At 40.9% G+C, this 23,289-nt stretch overlaps 4 protein-coding genes across 8 annotated transcripts in view; 2 read left to right on the top strand and 2 right to left on the bottom strand.

The window, feature by feature from the left end:
- Nucleotides 1–281: 281 nt before the first annotated feature.
- On the bottom strand, nt 282–9,129 carry LOC112468846. 3 transcript variants are annotated; one of them, XM_025038211.1, is made up of 11 exons: nt 8,647–9,129; nt 7,930–8,041; nt 7,502–7,776; nt 7,296–7,399; nt 6,719–7,013; nt 6,362–6,482; nt 5,415–5,562; nt 3,897–4,843; nt 2,230–2,797; nt 1,560–2,121; nt 282–1,451 (listed from the first exon to the last, which is right to left on the bottom strand). In XM_025038211.1, exons 1-11 carry the CDS (start codon nt 9,113–9,115, stop codon nt 1,282–1,284), a joined length of 3,771 nt encoding a protein of 1,256 aa, XP_024893979.1. In that variant the 5' UTR covers nt 9,116–9,129; the 3' UTR covers nt 282–1,281. The 3 variants fall into 3 exon arrangements, with proteins under 3 accessions (XP_024893979.1, XP_024893977.1, XP_024893978.1); XM_025038209.1 differs by having other exon boundaries at nt 7,502–8,041; XM_025038210.1 differs by having other exon boundaries at nt 6,362–6,479; nt 7,502–8,041.
- Nucleotides 9,130–9,559: 430 nt separating this feature from the next.
- On the top strand, nt 9,560–14,221 carry LOC112468847 (G patch domain-containing protein 2-like). Of its 3 annotated transcripts, none has more exons than XM_025038215.1 (5): nt 9,560–9,607; nt 11,958–12,133; nt 12,474–12,828; nt 12,910–13,112; nt 13,192–14,221. In XM_025038215.1, exons 2-5 carry the CDS (start codon nt 11,977–11,979, stop codon nt 13,899–13,901), a joined length of 1,425 nt encoding a protein of 474 aa, XP_024893983.1. In that variant the 5' UTR covers nt 9,560–9,607; nt 11,958–11,976; the 3' UTR covers nt 13,902–14,221. The 3 variants fall into 3 exon arrangements, with proteins under 3 accessions (XP_024893983.1, XP_024893981.1, XP_024893982.1); XM_025038213.1 differs by lacking the exon at nt 9,560–9,607 and adding an exon at nt 11,082–11,293; XM_025038214.1 differs by lacking the exon at nt 9,560–9,607 and adding an exon at nt 11,356–11,628.
- A 124-nt stretch (nt 14,222–14,345) lies between these two features.
- Nucleotides 14,346–15,204, bottom strand: LOC112468848 (mitochondrial import inner membrane translocase subunit Tim9-like). Its single transcript, XM_025038216.1, has 2 exons — nt 15,025–15,204; nt 14,346–14,890 (listed from the first exon to the last, which is right to left on the bottom strand). Exons 1-2 carry the CDS (start codon nt 15,070–15,072, stop codon nt 14,663–14,665), a joined length of 276 nt encoding a protein of 91 aa, XP_024893984.1. The 5' UTR covers nt 15,073–15,204; the 3' UTR covers nt 14,346–14,662.
- Nucleotides 15,205–15,727: 523 nt separating this feature from the next.
- Nucleotides 15,728–23,289, top strand: part of LOC112468853 — a gene marked incomplete at its 3' end in the record, with an annotated part of 64,013 nt that continues 56,451 nt past the window's right edge. Inside the window, exons 1-3 of the mRNA XM_025038224.1 lie at nt 15,728–15,759; nt 17,621–18,041; nt 18,285–18,381. Coding sequence (XP_024893992.1) covers nt 17,849–18,041; nt 18,285–18,381 — 290 coding nt within the window. The remainder of the gene's footprint in view (nt 15,760–17,620; nt 18,042–18,284; nt 18,382–23,289) is intronic.

Genomic DNA, 23,289 nt, shown 5'->3' with positions numbered 1-23,289 from the left:
AATCTAAGAAAAAATACTGAAATGAGAAAGCTTATGAATGTGCGCATTATGAATATATGCGTGTAGGGTTTTATCTGCGAAATAAATTACGGTAGTATTGCTTACAATATAATTTTAATATGTCCAATTTATATTACTTAAAACTTAAATTTTGCGTATTTTTAACGCTGTTTCCTTGTCATATAAAATATAAATCTCTTCTTCCCGCTTCTTCTAATACATTTAGTTCTTAGAGAAGATAATGCCAGGGTTAACAAAACAAGGAAATAAGTTGCGTCTCATTAAGAGTATAGAAGTCATTATTGAAAACTTATATTAGTTATACACATTTTGTACTCAGTATATATCAATGAATGTTTCTGTAACATTATATTTGATTATGTATTGTGCAATGAAATAAGTATATTACACATTCTACGCTACCCCAAATTTTATCGTAGTTTCTTTGCAGCGGAAAACTCGTATCCTAAACATTAAATTCATTAAAAGATAGAGATACAGTCACATATTATAATATATATAGCATTATTTTATACAGTCTAATCTCTAGATAGAGCCGTATAGATTGCGCGACCATACTTTCTGTTACTCCAGTATATACTTGATTTTATGTAAAGTAAAATTATAAAATGTAATTATTTTACTAGATATCATCTTGTAGGTATCGTAAAAGAAGACCGGTGCTTCCAGCGTTGGAGCATTGAATAAAATGATTCTTTCCGCTTTTCTTCATATTAATAGAGTTACAATTATATGTATAAATTTTATAAACATTAAATCTCTTACCATAAGAATTCAAAATATTCAAATTTGTATCTAATCATGTTCGATTACTTTCAACGCAGGTACACATCACAGCAATTCCAATATTACGAATCTATAACACTTTTACTTTCAAGAAAGTAAAATCGTGATATATGATAATTTATATATAAAAGTCAGAATTTTTTCATTTGATTAAATTAACCCATACAAGGGTACCAGCTTATCGTATCATTTTGCCTGTGGCAAAGATGGTGCATGATACATGGTCCCACGTATTTATCACAAAAATACTAAATATACCGTAGTGTGTACCGATACGTTGCCAAGGGTTAATCGTTGAAGATTATAAAACTCATAATACATAAATATATAAGTTATTCTCCATCCGAAAAATAGCAGATATAGGAGCACACGGATACTTGTCTAGAGTCAAATTTACAAAAATCTCCAACTCTTGCAAACGTTTAAATCTTGTTTGCCTCATCCGACTTCGTACCAGTATCATTTCGTTCGTTTCTACTGCGTAGTGGTATCGGAAATGCTCTGCCGCCACGTGGCGTGGAAAGGAATTTTTAAGATCTTTACTCGTGTCTTGGGCAACGCGGTCAAAAGAAGCTTCTGCAATTGTGGCAACGGTAAAATGTCCACTTGCGGACTCGTTTGATGAGGCTGTTGATTGTCGTTACCTGTAAAATTATTAAATAACGTTTCACAATATATTTAATCGTCAAAATTATTCGTGAAAATAATAACGCTAATCAGCTGATTGATATTGAAACTAGTTGGATATGTACCTATTTGGTTTTCGCTCTCAACTTCAACATCCTCGATTAATCTTAAGCAGGGGACAGGTTTTAAAACTGGTATAGAATCCCCAGTAACTTGTTTACTCATGAGGTTGCACTGATCAACAAACAATTCTGTAACCCTGAGTAACTCGAGCGTAACGCCCCATATGAAATGTGTCAAATTGTCTGATAATTCGGTGACACCTCCGAGCACCATATTATTGGATGTTGCCGATTGCGATATATAAGTCGGTATGATCAATAACCTTTTGATGTTTTTGCAATTAGCAAGACATTTGTCAAAGCCATTCTTCACATCAAAATTGACCAATTCCATCTGACTCAGGTTCTCCAACCTCGATACGCCTTCGAGGATATCAAATGTACAACAAGATCCTTGACCTTTCTCAAGTCTAAGACGTTCCAATTTATTTAAGTTGATTAAAACGGTGGTTCCAAACTTGTCAGGAAAATCGGAGCATTCGCCCAATTCTAACGTCTCCAAATTTGTCAACGATTGTATAACGTCAATTTTTTTCTTTCCAAGTTCTTTAACTGATGTTAAACTCTGTATATAAAAGAGAAATAATATATAATGCAATTTTCTAATATTAAATAATTAAATAAAATACAAATATCATAATAAAAATAATGTTGGAGAGACATGGATTCTTACCAATTGCGTCAGGTGCTTCAAATCCTGTAAAGGCGTTAGGTCTTGTTGTAATGACATTCCAGTTATTGCTTTGAGTCTGAGTTCTTGACATCGACTCAAGTTCCCGATCGACTCTAATGTGAGGGAGTCGCACTTGATCGACATTGCACTGAATACCTCCAACTGCGGACAACTTTTAATAACTTCTTCCACAACCATAACGGGACATCTGCACAGTTCAAGCTTCACGAGACTGGTCACTCGTGGTATAACAGTCAGGAATTTCCTCCAGATGTTGTCGGACTCGCCAGCGACTAGCATTTTCCTGAGATCCAAATGCTGCGTGCCACGTCTCTGCAGCGTATCCGCCAGACCATCCCAGTCAGTTACTTGACTGTTCTTCATTCGTACAGTCTTCCATAAAGATGGATGTGCAGCGAGATCACGCCACATTTTACAAACTCGCGCGGCTCGCAATAACTCTTGGACTTTAAGATATTGGAAAATACGTAGAAGGGCATGATAACCGGCGCAAACTGAATTCATGAAATTTTGCTGTTGCTCTAATTCCTGTTGATTTTGCTTCCTCCTGAAAAAATTGAAGGAAACATGCATTTTAAGAAGACATCAATTATATCTGTGAAAACAATATCGTATCGCATGTCAAAAAAGCAAATTATCTGTTAAAATTTGTCAAATAAAGACAAGAGTTTATTTTTTAAAGAGGCTTTTAAAGACGCAATAGTTAAAAATTATTTGTTACGTACTATGATTTTCGGTATGAAAAGCCTCTGATAAAAATAATCTCTGGTCGAAAATTTATATGTTCCTATCAAGAAAGTAATAAAGATTCAAAACAAAGAAATAAATATAAAAATAAAAAGGACATAGGATTGAAGGAAAAGGATTGTGAGAATTTATAGGAAAACGCACTAAGAGTTTTTGTTTCAGCTCGCACACATGTCTTTATATCTGCAAATATAAAAAGTAAAAATGAATTAGATTTTTTCCATTGAAGCACTTATCAGTAACTTTGTAATTGCAGCATGAATGTAAACATTGATTTCTATGCATAAATGTGCATTTTAACATCGAGTAAAACTAATGCTTGTAAAAATTAATTTACCTTGATACTACAATTACATAAAATACCGTGACAACCAACGGGTGCACCTCTTATTTATTTCTTACATTTGTCATAATTTGGCCGCATTTCTAAGAAGCTCAGGCAGTGTGCTTCGGTCATAAGATAAAATCAAATTCATTTTTAATGTTGGATTTTTATATTTCCAAATATAACAAGCATCAATATGTATATTGCATTTACAATTTTATATCACATTTTATGCAATATAAAGTTGGTATTAAAATGTCTTGTCATATGTGTCGTCATATAGAGTATAAAGACTCTAATGTACAACCTAAGATGTTTACAATATATAAAATGTATAGTCAAGCTTTTACAATATATAATAAATAAAAGAATAATGTTTTCTATACGATTAGATAAGCGTGGATTATTACAGAAAGAGTATCGTTTTTATATATTAAACTTTGTAAATACAATATGTAGACAAAGCAACTGCCAAAACCTCAAAAGAGTTGCCGTAACTTAAATTATTAATAAAAAATTCTAAATAAGAAATAAAACAAGAATGCCTATGTGTCTCAAGCATATATACACTTACTTGCTGGTTTTGATTTTTTTTACTGTACCCATTTTACTTGGTAACGGTTGTTGCTGATCTATTTTAATTGTTTCAGTTTCCACACTTGATTCAAGAGTACTTGTAATACTTGCTGTATGTACTGGTATACATGCAGATTTACTTTCAGGTGATTTACAACTTGTATCTGCTTTTTCTTTTTCTGAGACATTATCTATGTTGGCAGTAAAAGATTCGTTTTCTGATATATTTTCAATTATCTTCAATATATTTTCAACAGGATTATCTTCAACAGGATCTCTTTTAGTATTTTTACTATCCTTATCTTTATTATCATACATAAATGTTTCAGTCATTTCAGTAGTAACAGAAGATCCTAAATCCGTCTGATAAATCACATCTTTTAAAATTTCTTTATCCGGTGTAACATCTATTTTTTCAGGTAAATCAGTATTTAAGGGTGGAGGTGCACATAAGTTTGCCACAGAATTATCCGTAGCATTCGAAATATCGGTAAGTGGACTGTCTTGAAGCATTGGCGGTTTATCGCCAATTTTGTCTGGCTTTACTGTTATAGCTGGTTGAACTGCCATTGCGTTATTTTTTGGTACTACAATATATCTTTTGCCACCCATTACAGCAATATTTTGAGCTGGTTTCGGCATAGTACCATCGTGACTTTGTAGAAATTCATTTTCTGTCTGAGGAAACCAAGTACTTTCCTTTTTGTCTACAGTTGAAGGTGAATTTGATACTGAAGATGGTATTTTAGTAGTTTTGGAAGAATTTCTTGTTTGCGCTTCCGCACCCTCGGACTTTGGAATTCTTTGCAATTTTGGAGGTGATGAATTAGTTGGATGTTTTGATTTCGCATTTTGTGCACCTAACATACTAATTGGAATCAATGGAGGTGGTGTTAAAGATGGATTGTTTGGCATGTGAGATTCTTTAGTATCCGGCTGACAATTCTACAACAGATTTATTCTTATATAAGAACTATAAAAATTCTAATCATTTTAATATTAAAATTATTCAAATGTATGTATATAATCAATTTTATATTTTACATTTTACATATATAAAAGACAATTCTTTAATTAATCATATCTTTTATGTAAACTTTCCAATGTTCTATAGAAACAAATAGTGGAAAATGAACATCTAAATGGATAAATATATGCATTTACTTTTAGTTCTTAATTCACTAGTAAATTTTTACACTTTAAACTTACAATTCAAACTCGACATATAATTAATCCTTTGACTGCAAACAAGTTAGAAGCAAAATACTCATGTACGGCCAAGTTATAGCAGTTATGTACAGAGTACTTTTGCGCATTAAGTTTTTTATGTTAGGTCTTTATGTTTGTATAAAGTCAGTTAAATTTCTAGATCAAGGTTTTGCGAAGTCATTTTGCTAAGGTTGTGTATTGTTAAAATTATCTCCGCAAAAAAAAAAGAAACCCTATATACGCCAGGAGCAGTCAAAAGATTAAAATGATTGAAATTTCTCGAACTGTACCGCACAGTAAAACCTACCTTGCAAACATATTCATCATTGCCTGTAGATTCCATACCGTCGACACATTCAGGATGATACAAACAGAGACAAACTCGACATTGTAAACTTGGTATTAATCCCATACTTGTCGAACATCTTATGCTGCATGGTTCTTGAACTTTGGGCCTGTAAGATGTGCGTTGATGGGGAAAGGAATTCAGGAAAAAAAAAACACAAGAGTCCCATTAAGGATGTATGAAATAGGATCAAAGGAAAAAATAGTTATGAAAATTATAGACACAATAGAACTCTCTCATCCAAAGTCAGCAACTTTTGTACATACATATTATGTATTGCATGTGTTTTTAAATTATGTCACATACAATTATCCACGAATTTTTAAATTGTGTATATTTGTGTATGCAATAAAATCTATAGATATGCACAAATTTTGCGCTTTATGTAAAAAAAGTTTAATTGATATTGTTGAATTTTATAATTGTGCAAGGCAAAATGTAAAATTTTGATACAGTAAAAAGAAATTACCTAAGTTTATAAAATATAATAATTTTAAAATATCTTTATCTTCTCAATAAAACACAACAACATAGCATAATTTATAAGATGCTAATCATAATAAGATTGTGTTTTTAATTAAATTATACTAATAAAATTGATTGTTTTGTGTTGAACATTATGCATATATAATTGTATATAATAATAAGTTTCTATTTCTTAATGTGTTAGTTCAAACAGATTTATTATATCTTTCTTTTATATGTAAATTATATTGAAATTTTCTTTCTTGTTTTAAATTAAAGAATCTATTATATATGCTAAATGCCTAAAATTTTTGTTTTATTTCATGGATGATTCAATATTGTCCTTTCATCTTTTTACAGATTTTATTTCCCTTAAATCAGTAATATCGAATGTAATGCACTAAACTCCTATATAATAAAAGTGAAATTAAATAAATACTCACGTTAACAATCTTTTGGTTTTGACTGGTATAACCTTCTCAACTGGTTGTTGACTTCTTCTCGTATTTGCTGTACTCCGCTGAGGTGGAAGCATCTCGCTTTCCTCAGTTGATTTCATTTCTGCTATGCAAATTTCAGAATATTCATGAGAATGACGATTTTGTAATAAAAAATAACAGGAAAGATATTCTTTTAAACAATTATATTTACTAAAAATTGTAAGACAAAAAGAAACAGTACAAAAATTTAAACAAATATATCCCCAAATTATGTATTAAGTTATTGGGGCTGTGTAATAAAATAGAGAATAAAAGATAACACAATACATATAAACATAAGCCTCCAATATAAGAACATACTTATTTGAGGAGTTTTCTTTGTTGTTGTTCTTTTATATGCTGGAGGTGCTTTTGCCGTTTTAGCTGTCTTTGTAGGTGCTGACACAGGCGCAGGAACAAATTTTGAAGTTTCAGCAGGTGGAGGTGCAGGTGCAGCAGTAGGAGGTTCTTGTGCCGGCTGCTTTCTTGATGTGCTAGGTTCATTTAACGATTTTCTCGTCGCAGGTTCTGATTTCTTTGTTATAGGTTCCTGTACTGTCTTCTTTATTGATACAGCTTTTTTATTATATTTCTTTGCAGATCCACCCATAGATCCCTGCAATGTCCAACAAATATCCAATCATCATTTTTTAAAAAAACTTATGAGCTTAAGACTTGAAAGACAATTGAATTAATACATTATAATGTATTAATATAAAATAATGTATAAATATATTAATAATAAAAAAAAAATAAAAAAATAATAAAAAAAAATAATATATTAAATATATTAATATATTAATATATTATATGTATAATATATTAATGTATAAATATATTTATATGGTAATGTTTTGTAACACAGTAAAACTTAAAAATATAAGAGCTGAAAACGTACTCGTGATCTTTTAGCATCTCGAATAACCTCTTTTTCTGGATCATTAAGCCCAATAGGTTCTTTAAAGAATGTGAAATTTTCCATAGACAACTGCTCTGAATTAACTGTAAAAAAAGTTCACATACACACACACACTCATATGTATATATATACATTTATATATATCTATATCTATATGATTTAATTACTTTTTTCCGCATACTTACGAGATTCTGCAACTTCTCTAAAACTCCTGACCTTTTTCCCCTTTGGTGTGTAGTAATATATATCAGCCATTTTTTTGAAGGAAGAGTCATGACTAGCCCTAAACACTAATTCTCGTTTCCATCCGTATTTAAATGGCTCTTTGTATAAAGGATTTGACATGTCAACAGGAGTTTTCTGCTTCCCCCCTGGACTGGCACCACCAGAAACGAGGCTACTCTTTGATCTTTGCGACGTTGCAGAGGGACTACTTGCCGCCGATGACGAATTTGCCGATCTATTGGAAGTTATATCAATTTTGTTTGGTTCAACTTCGGAATCTATGCTATTTGGTACATCAATAGAATCTGTTTCCGACTTATCGGACTCCTTTTCTTTTTTAATTTTTGTCATATCCAAATGTTCAAAACTATCCGTTTCGTAAACGTACGTTCTCATGTCATCAAAGTCGTGATTGTCATCTATCTTTTCTCGAGCATCGTAAGCCCTCGTTGAATATTTTATACGTTTTGTTAGTTGTGCTTCTGCTATTTCCGCTTCGGCTGTAATAAAGAACGTTAAATTCATAATTATCTAAGCTCCTAATAGAAATTAAAATTATTTTAATTATTTAATAAATTGAACAATATAATTATCACAGTAAAGGTAGGTTTTCATGAGCAGTGAAATGCAGCAGCAGCGAGCAGCAGTTTAATAATTTTCTAGAAATTACTAACCTAGTTTGACTCACTTCCGGGTGCAAATTTTTGCTCCTCGAAGTTCTGACCTATACACAGTATACACTGCCAGTACCGAAGCCCGAAATAACTAAACTGCTGCTCGCTGCTGCTGCATTTCACTGCTCATGAAATCTCACCTTTAGACTACTGAACTACTCCAATGAGTAAAACAAATGCTGTCTATATCTTATAAAAAAAAAATAGCAATACCTTATATTACATCTCAATTATTATTCAATCATATCTTCCTTAAAATACCAAAAGTAAACGAAGAAATTTTTAGAGAAATTATTCACCGAGAACCCCAATCTCCCAATCTGTTTCTCTTAACTTATTCAACAGTTTCAAGAAAAATACATAAAAAATCAAAATGCTTTTAGGACATATAATCAGTCTTGCCGTTGACAATAAAAAGTGTCACGACCTACCAATGAGTTTGTTTAGAACGTGACTACCCGGTTGAAGTTCGAGTCCTTGGGAGTCGAAGCCGTTGAACTCCTCGGAGCCCTCGGAGCTGGCGTCTTCGTACTCCGAGAGCTTGCGCTTGCGTCCCCTCGTCCCAGGCGCCTCCGCCGTGTCGATCTCCATCGTGCCCGTAGAGTTGGCCTTGAACTTTCTCAGCCTCCTGCGGGGAAGCGACGTGCCGTGCTTCTTCGGCGTGCCTCTCAGCTCGCCGTTAACCTCCTGCGCGTCCGCGTTACCACCCGCCATCACTTGCGCCTTGTCGCTCGAGTTCTGCGTCTCCACCATCGGCACGATCGACGTACCCGTACCACCACTAGCACTGCCGCCGCCGCCGCCGCTGCCGCTGCCGCTGCCGCTGCCGCTGCCAATTTCGAGGTTAGAATCCTCCCGCGGTACCGCGGCGTTCCCGCCATTCACGTTCGCGCCGTCCATCACGGAATCGCGCGGCCTCCGATACTCCGAGCAACGCTGCCGTCTGTGCCGATCGACGCCAGGCAGAAAGTAACGTTATCGCTTCGTACCTCCACTCGGTGATTACCGTCAAATAGATGGGCGATTATCGCGAGCACAGCTATTCGGCCCGTCTGCCGTCTCGCTCTCCTGCTCCTCTCGCGTTTTCGTTCCTCCGCCCCTCTCTCTTTCTCACCCGCGTGCCTACCGCAGTTCACAGTTTCAGTTTCCCCTCGCAGCTCGCACCCTTCCCCCCCTCGCGTCTACCTACCGCGACGCGATCGCGCGCTCATCTGGCCGCGGATGCGCACCGGGCGTGCGCAGACGACCACTACGCGCTATTTACACAACGGCGCTACGTCGGGCACGTCCGTGAGCGAACGCGCATCACGCCGTGCACGCTGCTCGCGCGACCAAAACCGCCGGGGCCGTCGCCACTACGCTCGCGGCTGACACGAGGATTCCGTGCGAAAGGTCGGTGCCGAACCTCGGAAACACTCGCGGAGCGTCTGTCCTGCGCGACAGAGTACCGGAAATGGCCGTTGATGCGTTGATGGCCGTGTCAGCGATGGCTCATGCCGCGTTCTAACCGCCGGATTTTACGCCGCTCGCGCATGCGCGCTCATTTCGCGATTCTTTTTTCCATGACTTTTGGAACGCATCTAATCGTCATGGAATTTGGTCTCGATCATCTAAAAAAAATTAATATTTGAACACTTTTGAACATTCCCAGGTAGCATTAATGTCTAAAAGACATCATAAAGATGTCTTTAAGATGCCAGAAATCTTAAAGATGTCTTTATGATATGTCTTTTAGACATTAATTGCTACCTGGGTTTGTGTGCGCTTATATAAATCAAATAGAATATACAAAACTATACATTGTCGCGAACAATGTATAGTTTTGCAAAATACAGATGCTGCGAAAAAGTGGAGAGACCACAAACTCCGATTAACTTAATCGGCGATTATAATGTCCATTTGTACCAATGCAGTTTAACTTTAATCTATTTTCTAGTTTTGCGAATTGGAAAAAGATAAAAAAATAAGTTAAGCCGAAATTAAAATTAATCCGCATTAATTTAACTCGCAAGGTTAATTATTATCCATTTCTACCAATGTATAGCTTAAATTACCTTTAATCTTGGTTCAACTTACTTTCATTCTTTTTCTAGTTTTAACTTATTCTCGATTATTCGGAATTCTAGCTTATACAATTCGTCATCCCTAATCTAATCTCTCTTTCTTTCAAATGTATTAAACAACAAAAAATTGATAATTCTATCCATGTTAATAAACTACAAATATTACTTGGCATTAATTGCCGATTAATCCGAATTAAATTGGTTAAAATAAATCTAGACATCGATCCGAAGACTCTCGTCCCTCCTCTCACTTGCCATTTTGCTCTTTAATTGCCTCTCTTTGTTTCAGCATTGTTTTTAAATTCAACTTTTCTCACGATACTCTTCTATTTATTCTGTTTCAAAATTTCTATCACGACGAATAGTTTGCTCCGATCGAAGTCGATTTTCTCTCTCTTCTGTCATCTGCCCTAATCTAATCTGATCTAGTCTCTTTTTCTTTCAAATATATTAAACGATAAAAAATTGATGGTTCTATCCATGTTAACGAACTACGGGGATGATACTTGGCAAATTAATTGCCGATTAAATTAATCCGAATTTGGTCCAAGCGAATCTATAAAAGTCATCGAGGACTCTCATCCTTCCTCTCTCTCGTCACTTTTGCTCTTTGCCTTTGTTCGTTTCAGCATTATTGTTTTTAAATTCAACCTTTCTCACGGTACTCTTCTAGTTATTCTATATTTTAGACGTTTCTCTAGCACGAGACGGATAGTTTCAATAGTTCGCTCCGATCGAGGTCGAGTTCTCATGAAGCGACCGACGCGTCGCACAATCGCACGCACGATCCCGAACGAGCGTGTGTATACGTACCGTTCGTTTACCTTTCTGCGACGTGCGGGCATACAACAATACGTTACAGTGGAAAATAGTTCGGCGACCCGACAGAGCCCTCGTATAATTGATCATCGGCGTCCTCTCCCTTTAACATTTCATTGTCGGTCGGACAGGGCGGACCGCGTTTGACAATGAGACAGTTTTGAGGCGAGAGACTCATGGACATTACTTGTAAGAGGTGAGAGAGAGCGAAGCAGGATGTTACGTATATTGTTCATCACACACGGCCGACGACGCGACGGGAGAGTTAAAAGGCCCCGACGCCCCCGACGCAATCGCGATTTGTTTTGACCCCCTCCTCGGCGATTGACGTATCGCGGATATACGTGTATATCCGATGATGGAGACACCGCTTTTCGGCGCCGCATCATCCGCGCGTTCCCGTTGCCCGCACGAGCGACGCCAACGAGATCCGGCCCGTCCTTCCTAATCCCCGAAGAATGGATCGCGAATTAATCGCGTCGCTCGTCCGGCACAGATCCGCGCCGTAGGAACGATAACCCCCGTCCAGATGTGTGAATAATACTGAATAAGCATACCTTGTGCGTATTTTCCGTGTACGGGCCGCGACTCGACCTCGCGAATTAATCGCCGTAATTGAGAGATGTACGCGTGTCGCGCGTTCGAGCGTTAAACGTGGATCGTAGAGTCTGTAATTTTGACAATTTCATTGTTAAATGTCGCTCATTGAGAGACGATGTCGCGAGTATGGTAGAGCGAACCGCAGTCGCCATGTAAATTCGTATACACCGTACTCGTGTCTTCGATTACTCGTGTTTAATTGCGCGCGATTATCAAATTGATGGGATCGGCCGATTAAAGTTCGCCTGATGGTTTTGCAGCAAAAAACGCATCCTTCAAATGGAGCGTGTTCTGAAAGCTGTACCGGCGGATTTAAGAGTAAAAATGGAGGCTCTTGTGCACGATTTGACTTTGGCACTGGAAGAGAGCAGCAATAGTGCGAATCTCAGGCGCAGATGGGGCATCAGGAGGAGAGCCCGCTCCACGGGGAATATTCGTAAGTGTAAGGGAGAATAACAATTCGATGCGACGTCAGAAATCTGAAACGTTCAAATGAAACGTCGGATTAAAGTAAAAGTAGACAGAGGATATCTCAAGCATTTAGCATTTTTTTTGCTAATTGCACCTATAAATTGCAATGGTTAATTACAGTTTACCTGTCCGAAGCACCCGGTCAAGATTATCTTTGTAGAAACCAATTGCTACATGACATAACAGAAGTCATATATTAATTGCGTGTAATCTTGGAGAATTAAAGTAACGTGATCCTGTTCGAGAATTAAAGTGCGATGCCGTTTATCCGAGCGTGTTAAATAATTTAATGTATGTCTTTGCAGCGGCTCTAACTATGAACAAACATTCGGACGACAGCTCATCTTCCATTTGCGAAATTCGCATTCCGAAAACTGCCAACGTTTCGAAGTATCAGTCCGACAGCGACGATACTAATCAGACTAAACGTTTCGCGCATTTCCCAAACTTAAATAACGTCAGTAACATCGAGAGCGATTCGGTGAATGAAAATTTTGTGCCAAGAGCGAACACCAGACGCAAGAGGAAGTTCAAGAGAATGGCGATCGATTCCGACTCTAATGCGTCCACTTCTCAAGCAGTGGCAATTATGTCGACTTCAACGTTCGGCGGAAAGAAACGCATCTTTCGCGATTGTAAAAATAGATACGGCGCTATATGGTAAGGAAATAGAATTTAATCATTGATTTCTTCTATATAAGAAACAATGAGTAGGTAATAGCGTAATTTTGTGCGTTACAGGTGTGGAAAACGTAAGAGATCGTGTAGAGAACGTTCGATAGATTGCGAGATGAGAGTGCCTAAACCAACCAAAAATGCAAAACCGAAAAATCGGGATAAGATGCAAGGCGAGGATACCGTAGATTGTTCTCGTATATCTAGTTCCAGCATTTCGTCCAGCGATTCAGAGGCGGGTCTTATTACAAATGATGAGGATAGAGAAGGTATGTCTGGAGCATTCAAAGGCACAGTACCGAATATACAAGGTATCACGTAACATATTACAAAGTTTAATTCTTGCAGGAGACGACGAACAGTCGGATTGGATTGGAGAGTCGAGTTGGCGGGACGACGGGGAAAGTACCAGCGACGACAAAGCCACGTCGGATTCGACCTTCCAAATGATATTACACGGCGAACACTTGGTTGCGGAGGCCAAGAAGAACTACAAACAAAGAATACAACGCATTCGCGAGGGCTTGAGCGGTAGAGAGATCCGTGCCGGGCGACGTCACGTCGACAACAAGCCCGGTTACTCCATCATAACATCGGCCAACGAGAAGGTCTCGCGATTCCTGCAAGATCCAACTCAGAGCGAGCTGAAGCTCCATCCTATGCGACAACCCGAGCGAGAGAAGCTGCGTCGACTCGCCAATTTGTACAGTTTAAGCATGAAGGGCGATCAAGGCTGTCCGATATTGTACAAAACGCGGCACACCACTCAAGCTGTATGCGTAGACCAGGTATCGTTGAACAGATTCTCAGACTACAAGAGACTGCGTAAAACACCTCCGAATTCACCCAACTCAGATTCGACGATGCAAACCGAGGAGCCTCAGATTTCCAGCACGAGCTTCAGCCCGCAAATCGTAAATCAAGCGCAAAGTAATCTGAGCTCCATACAAGCAAACGTACAAACATTTTCTTCGTTCGAATGGGAGAGCGAAAGCATGGACATAGAAGTACAAGGAAAACCAAAGTTTCCCGATTTTGGACATTCCAAATCTAGTTAAATATATACAATACAAGTATATATGTATTTATTGTTTTTCTGACTAATCTGTATATACGTGTATGTACATTCATGTATACGCAAGTTTTTTGTATAAATTATGCTATTAGAAATGTTAATATTCATAATGATCCCAGGTAGCATTAATGTCTAAAAGACATGATAAAGATGTCTTTAAGATGCCAGAAATTTTAAAGATGTCTTTATGATGTCTTTTAGACATTAATTGCTACCTGGGGATCATATAAAGATATTCTAAACTGTACAAATAAGTATTTTACTGTAAGTTTTAATTGACAAATAAATGTATAGTTATTCATATTATTACAAATTGATGTAAAAATTTAATATTTATATGCAGACGTTATAAAAATGGGATTAATTATAATGTTAGTATTAAGGATCTAAGGCTAATGTGATTCAGAGAGTCAAATTAACTTTCATGTTCATATTAAAAAGATAGAACAAGTCATTGTTTACTCATATAACATATACATTAACTCCGTCGCTCCCATAATTTACATGTTCAACATTTTATATTACAATACATTACAGTACATGATTTATTGTACAATCAATGTTTTTTAATTTCAAAATAAAACGTTTTTAAATCTCGAACAAATATATATCCATTAGACACTGAATGAATAGACCGTCATGTAGAGAGATGTTCGAGAAATGTTTATTGCAATCTTATGATACGAAGATTCGAATAGAGGCTCATGATAAGATCAGTTTATCTACACAGTTTTACTGACGAACCTAATTTGCCTGGCCTTGCCTTTTAGCTGCCAAAACATTTTCATTGGCAGTTATTTGAAACTCCTGGAAACGTTGAGACACTCTCTGATTCATTTTCAGGTACTTTTCCATGCAGTTAAGGGCGCATTTCTCCTCCTTGGCCCTAACTTCTCGCGTCGTGAAGTCGGTTATGCAGTCGACGAAGCAAATTTCGGAGAGTTTATTGTACGACGTTAAGAAGTCTCGAAACTGTAAAGACAAATAGTGTTCGAGTTATATATCGTACGTGCGTAGCAGTTCCCATAAAAATAGCTCGCGCAACATTCCGTGTACCGCTTTACGGCGTAGCAAAAAAATATCGTTCAAGTGCGGGAAATACATACAGATTTAATTTGATCGGCATCCACGTCAGTCGGAACTTGCATCGCCATTGTCAGAGCTCAATATTTGCGCAAAGCTTCTACCACCGTTCGCTTATTCCTGTAAATATCGCATCGGACTATGACGGGCGATTTTGAGGTTAGAAACAAGCACGTGCGTACGACATATGTATACAGTTACGACGTAAGGTGTTTTAGGAACGCCGGAATATGACAAAAACGAAAATAAATTTGAAAATAGCTTTATTTATTTCCATATACTCTCTACTGTCACCTAAGCTGCTTTTTATCTTTATTTTCATACATCTTCGTTGCATTTTATTAGGCAAAATAAAAACAACTAAGATCTTGGTTTTTCTTATGCATTCATTGGCTTCTCACGGTTTTCATTCAAAGATGGTTTCAATTCTTGCGGTTGGCAACGCATCGTTTGAATGAAATTTTAAACCGTCGTCACTCGTTGGAACGATCGTCCGCTAAATTAGTGCGATTCCCTCGACGTTATTCGTACATATATCGCTGTCGAATTCGGGATCTTTTATAACGCAGGTACCGGAAACGCTGTTCTATCACCTTTGAGCGTCTTATCGATTGTATCTGTTATTCAAAAGAGCGAGAGCGAGAGCGAGAGAGAGAGAGAGAGAAATACGCGAAAACGATATACGGCAACTACGGAAAGCTCGGTCGCGCGCGAGTTTCGGACCCAGCTGCTTGCCGAGCCGCAGCTGCATTTAAAAGGTGAGTCCGCGGAGAGAAATTTTTGGGCGGAAACCGAACGCGCGCGGTGAAAGTCAAACGGCCGGGCCGGCCGGGCGGATTAAGCACGATCGCCGTTTCTTCAAGAAATCGATAAACGTCCCCGCGCGCGGCAGGGAACGAACGGCAGATGCGCCGCCCTATCGACGTCGGATCGAGGCGCGAAAAGTGCCCGCGTTGATGCTCGCCTATCGTACGCGCCATATTGTTTTCGGGACGACAAGACGTCAGACGACGCGTCATTGTTGCGCCGCATATTATTACGAGGGAAGCAGTTTTGCTTGTATAAAGAAAGAAATGCTGTTTTCTCGACGGAGATCATTTTTCAAGGTAGTCGATCATCTGTTTCCCTCTTTTTTTCTCTAGAGCCCGCCTTGAACGATCCACAAGTCGATCGAAGAATGCAAGGAATACGTTGCGTTTTTATTTATTTTCTTACGCTCGCGTATTTCACATTCGATTCGGACTCTTGCGTTTTTCGTATTACACGGAAAACGTAGCGTCGATTATAGATACTATAAATAGGTCTGTTATAAATTATAGATTACATAAATTAATAATTGTATAAATTATATATAAGCAGATATATATGGAAGGGTGACGAGTAGAACAACTTTGCTGAATTTCGACACGAATTGTAAAGACATAAAGGTGGATCGAGAGGCGGATTTTACGCCATCGGCTCGATCCCTCTCGACGATCTTTATTTCGAATCCGAGGTTCACGGTGGAAAATCGAGTCGGGGAGCGGGGAGCGGGGTTCCGCCGTTCAAGTTCAGCTGAGTTCCCGTAGTTCGTCCGTTCCGCACGACCATCTCCTTAACGTCTCGTCTCCGTTACGGTAGCGCGAGCCCGGGACAGCTGACGACCGAGGGCCGAGGGCCAAGGGTTTCCCGCGAGCTCGACGAACCTGAAACGCGCTGCACGTACGTGCGTTCCAAGTTCCAAGTCGCGCGCGCCTGCGACAAACTTCAGACAGACGCGCTCACGTTAAGCCGTCACCGTCGTCGGTCCGTCCGTCGCGCGATTTTCTCGAAATCTCACGTGATAATCAAAATCTAGAGCTTTTCGTCTTTTTTTGAATGTCGGGGGAAGCGGGGGGGATGACGTATCGCGCGATTGTTTAGCGCGCTAATTCGCGGCGCGATGCCGCCATGGCACGTAGATTTATAACCCCCGTTGCTAACACGTCCTTACCACGTCCCCCGTTGCTGACTGCGTCGCTGCCATGATTGTAAGTTATGGCGATTCACGCCGATTTGAAGTTAATTTCTATTTTAGATATGCTTCTCGTTAAAGAGGCATACCTACCGCACAGCAAATGTTGCAACATATGGAGAAATGAAGGTGTAACGTAATATAATGTAACGCCATTTTTTAATTTTAATATGCACTGCGTGAAATATGTAAGGAGATATTTTGTTGCTATATTTGATTTTGACATCATGGCGGCAGTGTACAACAGTATTTCATCGCCGAAGAATGATCTTTGCAAGTCCTCTTTTTCGTAACTTGTCGCAATCGATCGCTTTTTCTTATAACATAATGTACATACATACATTGGTGTTTAAACTGTCTAGTATTCTATATTTAAAGTTTTGTCTCGAAATTTACTCAATAAATAAAATAAAATAACACGATGTAATAGGTATATATAATCAATTAAAGAAATCATCATTTTAAATCTGTGTGGACTAGATCTTAGTCTGATAATAATATTCTTAAATAAAATATAATTAAATGATTTTCCACGGTATTAATTATTTTAGTCGTTTGTTATCATTCCAATGCAATTGTACATCGATTTATCGCTATTTCTACATTTCGTCATTGTAATTTCTCAGGGAGCTAAATATCGCAATCGTGGAAGAATCGCTGCCGTCGACGCGTCCTCGAGAAACGTTTCTTCCGAGCGACGCGCGAAGTCCGTGCTCGACGGAAAAAAGCCCGTGTCCGCGGGAACGTCGCCGCAAAAGACGCGGTCTTCGAAGGACGGGGACGCCGTAAAAAGTTGCGCGACGAAGTCGCGAGGTCTCCGCGAACGGCGGCTTCTTTCGCGGAGGGAAGATAAAATGGTGCGCGACGACGTGGGACACAAGGTTCGCTTGTTCGACGAGGCCAGCGTCGCCAGCGCGGGCAACAATGATCCGATTTACATTTTACGGAAGGAAATACATGACTGGAGAGTATCCGGGCAGCTAACGGACGGACTTGAGCGCGATTCTCACCTTACCGAAGACGAGACGGAGAAGAGTTTCGTTCAAGGTAAAAAAAAAATGAAATTTAACAATGCTATACGTGTAACGTGTTATAATATATATAGTATTTTTAAATTAATAAATATTTTCATCACTTGTTTCTAGAGTGAATGTAAAATTGTAAAACAGGTTTAAATAAAAGTATGATAAAAAATTATTATCAAGAGTTCTCCCATCAAGGATAATTCAAAATTTATTCTACGATTTTAAAGAAAGTCACGTTTTAATGATAAATTCTTATAATTTTCAGAGAGCTGTGATCAAGCAGTCGTGAAAGATCTCCCAGATCCAGGTGTTCTCCATGAATTACCGAGTTCCATCGCCATTGATCATTTAACGCGGCGCACGTGAGTACATTTAACTTTCTTATCGGGAATGCGATCTTTATATTTATTAAAATTTTGCATACGCTTTTACGTGAAGACACGCGCGTGTTTCGCGGAAATGAATTATTATCCTGGATTATGTGTCGAGATAAACGATCACATGTGTTTATGAAGGATTCGAGCGATTATACTTTGTAATAGGTATATCACGAGAAACAGGAGATGACGATCGCAGAATTTGCTGTCGGTTGAGTAATAAAAATTTTTTTTTTAGAAAAACGATCGGGGTTTTATACCAGCAAATATCCGCGTTTGATAGCCGTCTGCCGGTATCGTCGAGGCGTAATTCTGGTAATTCAATCGACCGTTTCATCCTGTATTTATTTCTCTGGCGATATATAGTAGCGCGAACGACTTTTTCCGTCGACTGTCGGAGCGGATTGTGTCCGCTCGCTCGTACAGCGCGAGAGAGTTATCGCGGCCGCGAGTTATTTTCTCGTCGTGACTTATAATAAGCCCCGGTCTTTGCCCGGTGCGGTTCACCGGCACCGGCGCGTTGTTACCCGCCAGTGATTTCTTGTCAGTGTCTTAGGTAGAGCAACGGCTCAAGAAACGAGGTAAGTGAGCAACGTTTCCGCTTGCGGTGCACGTGCGACGCGCATGCGACGCGCTTCGTTTTCGCGACTATTTTCATATACATGCACGTTTTCCATATGCACGAATCCGACGATCGAGCCGAATCGACCTCGAACGGATCGAGAGACAGAAAGAAAAAGAAAGAGAAAGAGAGAGAGAGGAGAGAGAGATAGAGGGGCCTCGCGCGCGTCTCGTTACGTAAGTAACTGTAAATAAAGAATGAGAGAAGCACGGCCGTGCGTCTTCGCCCGCTGTGCTCGCACACCCGCCGAGAGCAGGACTACGTCATTCTGGAATTTTCGAAAGTTTCGTCCAACCGGTTCCCGATCGGCGCGCACCCGAGACCCGTTCGTGACTCGCCGCCGATAATGCCCCCGCTGCGGTAGGATGCACACCGCGTACCGTTTGCTGGAAGCCGATCATCGCGTTCACCGATCTCCCGACGTTTCTCGCGCTAGCGAAATCTTTTCCGCAATCGCGAAATATACGCACGTACTTATTAATTTCCGTGACAATTGAGGCAAAGTATCGACATTTCGTCATATTCGTAGAACGTGAGAATTACTGACTGAATAAAATGATTCGTTTTTCAGATCCTCGATGTATCGCTGCAATGTAGATTGATCATTATTCGTAAAACGCGATTGCAAAGAGGAACGAGGTGTCGGCGATTACTGACGTTCGCGAAATCGGCGGACAACGAGGATCCGCTGTCAACGCGACACGTGCGAGAAACGACGCGAATCGGGACGCGCGACGGAATTGAAATTCCGCGGAGGAGCGCGGCGGAGAAGCGACGAGTTTGCCTCCATGGTCGAGGACGAATTCGGCGATTCCCGCGCTCGTCATTCGAGGCACGGAAACGCGGCGCCGAAAATATATTTTTACTACCACGAGCACGCGAGCCGCATGCGTCCCGGCTCATTAAGCACCGGCTATTGTTCTCACTAACCTACAGCACTGTGCGTCTCATTATCATCTCTCATTCGTGACGCCACTGTTAAAAAGGTGGAGGCCGGGAGCGTCTTTCGCGCGCCTTCACGAAAAACCGCTCGAGACGCGGCCGCGTCTCGTGGGATCGTTCCCAGACGAGACGTGAACGAATTAACCTTCGTCAAGTCCTCAAATTAAATTGAATTGTTTTTCAGAAACCCCGCCGGTTTAATGATGCAAAATCGCTCCCGACGCAAACCTCCGTGTGCGATTAAATTAGCCTAAATGATCGCGATAAATTTTGTCGATGCTTCGAAGCCTCATTCTTATTCGCTACGAGTATCGCCGGTAACGCAAAAGTATCGAGCCGATGCTTTAAATGATTTAATTTAATTGAGATGGGTGTCGGCGAAGTCGAAGGTCGGATAAGAATTAAAAGATTAAATTCGATATGGATATTTCCTCCGAAATTGAGGTCCCGACCTTATACGTCTGAAAATTAAATCCCCGCGTGATCAGCAGAACTCGATTGATTTCAATTTCGTAACGACGAATTCCATATATCGATTTCTTTCGATTTGCATATCGTTTTCACGGGCTAACGTGAGTGTCGTTACGAAATACAGTTCCGGAGTGGCGATATTTTTATAGTTGTTTTTATCGATTCGCATGCACGATGAATATTCATCGCTCGCCTATTTAAAATCGAGACGGCGACAAAGTTAACGCAACAATGTAGGCGCGGTTTAAAATTAGACCGTCGGGTGATTTCCGTTTGCGCGATCCTTCCCCTCGAATATTCCGCGAGGCTCGTTCGCCCGTGTCAGCGCTAAAGAGGAGACAGTTTCGTGCAACTTTGCGCCACGGCGGGCGCGTTCGGAGCGCAGTCAGCTCTCATCCGGATAATGATGTAGGTTAGGTTCCCAAGCGGTATATATCGCAAAAATCAACATTCTTCGCGGAGCCGCGCGCGAGGCTCGTAAAAAGCGTAAACCGGTTTGCCTCGTAAATGGCACACGGGCGTGCGAACGGGAGACACGGACGCGCGCGCGAGCGCGCGGCGGATAAAGGAGCACGCCGGGCACGCGGAGGATGCCTCCGGTGCCCCTTTGTGCAATTCCCTTTTTCTCGGATTTCTGCGGTTTCGGGCCGCGAGCGGGTAAATCACGCGGTCGCGACAGACGACGACGAGAGGCGGTCGAGAAAAGGAGAAACGTCCGCGCGTCGCTCGCTCGCCGATCTTGTTTAATCTTTCGTTTCACGTAGCCGCGCTGAGGAACGAACCTAAACACGTCTCACGTTTGGGAGACACGTTTCGGATTCTCGAAGCCGCGCGTCAGAATTTTTATTGACTCCGTTTAATTCCTGCGAGTACGTCGAAAACGGGGGGGTCAGGCGGCGGCCGGAGAGCGGGTCCCGTTCGAAAAAAATCGTTCGTCGCAACCTTGGCGCGAATTCAAGAGAAGCCTTCGTTGCAGATTTCAGACGCTCGCGCGGGGGATTCTTTCAGCGACGCTCGCAAAAGGATCGTTACTCTATTTATATTCGGAACCGGTTTGTCATTTGCCCCAGTTTGCCGCCGGTACACTTAACTCACATCCACGCCGGATCTAGACTCGATTTTCCCGATCTCGCATCTTTGTCACGCTTCCCGCGCGTCTGCGAGGAAAAAAAAGGGATATCGAGACGCAATTATTTTACATTAATTGCTCGCGGGGAGAGGGGGACGCGAATGTAGGCTCGATCGCTCGGAACGAGTATTCTCTCTTCTCTTCTTGTACTTGAGGAACGTTATCGCAAAAAACCCCCGTATGTAATCCGACAATATCCAACGTCGTTCGACACGACTCCGCGTTCGAGCGCGTCCTGTTAGCCCGGTTTCACGGCCCGATAAGGCCTGTATGTCTATCAATGTAGATTAACTTTAATATCTCGGTTTAATTTACTTTTTTTCTTTTTCTAATTTTTGAAACTGGAAAAAAGATCAAAAGTAAGTTAGACCAATGTTAAAATTAATCTATCTCACCTATTTTCTAGCTGTAAGAATTAGGAAAAGATTAAAAAGTAAGTTAAACCGAGATTAAAGTTAATCTACATTGATGGACGTAAGACGGATAACGCTGGTCCGCGTGGTTTTAAAAACGTGGTCGAACGAAAACGGAAGAAAAACAGTGAAAAAAAAGAGAGAAAGAGAGGAAAAAGAGGGAGAAATGGGAACACTCGTGGCAGACGACGAATTTCCGGTTCCGTCGTACATTGACCCTGCCGCGCTCGAGGGACCGTTCTATGTAGGTTATGTTTGTCTATGCTTTCTCTCCGACGCCGAAGAGAATCCACGTCCGCCGACAAAACCGACCGGCGCGGCGCGGCGGCTGACGTCACGGAGTCGCGCGCGCAACATCGGAGTAAAGAGGAAAAAATAGAGAGAGAGAGAGAGAGAAAAAGGAAAAATATCGCGCCTCCTCGGCCGCGTCGTAGAGATGGCCGTTCGCACGGCGCATTTAGCGCTCTAAATATGGCTATCCGATTCTCAAGTCGCGTGTTTACGTTGCACGCGGCTTTTTTTTCTTCGCGCTGCGCAGTTAAGAGAGGCGGACGGCACGAAAGAAGCGGGGCCGCATATGCGCGTGTATATACGCGGAGCGCTGAACGCGGACGCTAAACAAAGACGGTTGAAGAAAGGGATCGGAGCTTAACGCCGCGTGAAGCGCGCATCCGCGTCTCGCGTTTACCGCTAATCGCGGCCATCCGATCGTCGCGATAACGTCGTACGTGATCTACGTGCCGGAGCGAGTCAACCTTGGAGATCTGACGGTACATTTAATGCTTTTACGCGGAATGAATTGCGAGATGCGCGGGTATATCGGGACGATACGGGAGACTCTTTTTTATCTCGGAGAACGGAATTTCAAGATTGGAGCAGAAACGTCGGAGCGACAGCAGGCGAATATATAACCGAGCGTCTCGCGCGCTCTCCGTTATTAAAAGGCTGACATAATCGCCGGCGAAGGCGAAGCAGGAGCGCGCGCTTGCTGCCGGCTTCGAGCTCCGACGTGGCCGCTCATGCGAACGCGTGCGCGTCGCCGCGCGACGCTACGCAACGCTACGCAACGCAACGCGGCGACACGCTTCACCGAGTTGAGTTCGCCAGTCAGCCAGCCAGCCGCACGTTTTTTACGTAACGCTACGCGTAACGCTGACGCGCGTGACGTCAGCTCGTTCGGCGTTGCGCCAGCCGACCGCCGACGACGACGACGACGAAAGAGGAGACGGCGGAGGGGGAGGGGGAGGGGGAGGGGGGGAAGGGGGGAGCGAGTGGCACGGCCACTCGGAATTCTTGCGAAGAAAGCACGCACCGGG

Source organism: Temnothorax curvispinosus, unplaced genomic scaffold (assembly GCF_003070985.1).
Source record: "Temnothorax curvispinosus isolate PA1 unplaced genomic scaffold, ASM307098v1 QBEX01002158.1, whole genome shotgun sequence".
Taxonomy (NCBI): domain Eukaryota; kingdom Metazoa; phylum Arthropoda; class Insecta; order Hymenoptera; family Formicidae; genus Temnothorax; species Temnothorax curvispinosus.
This window is presented reverse-complemented; position numbering and strand designations above follow the sequence as displayed.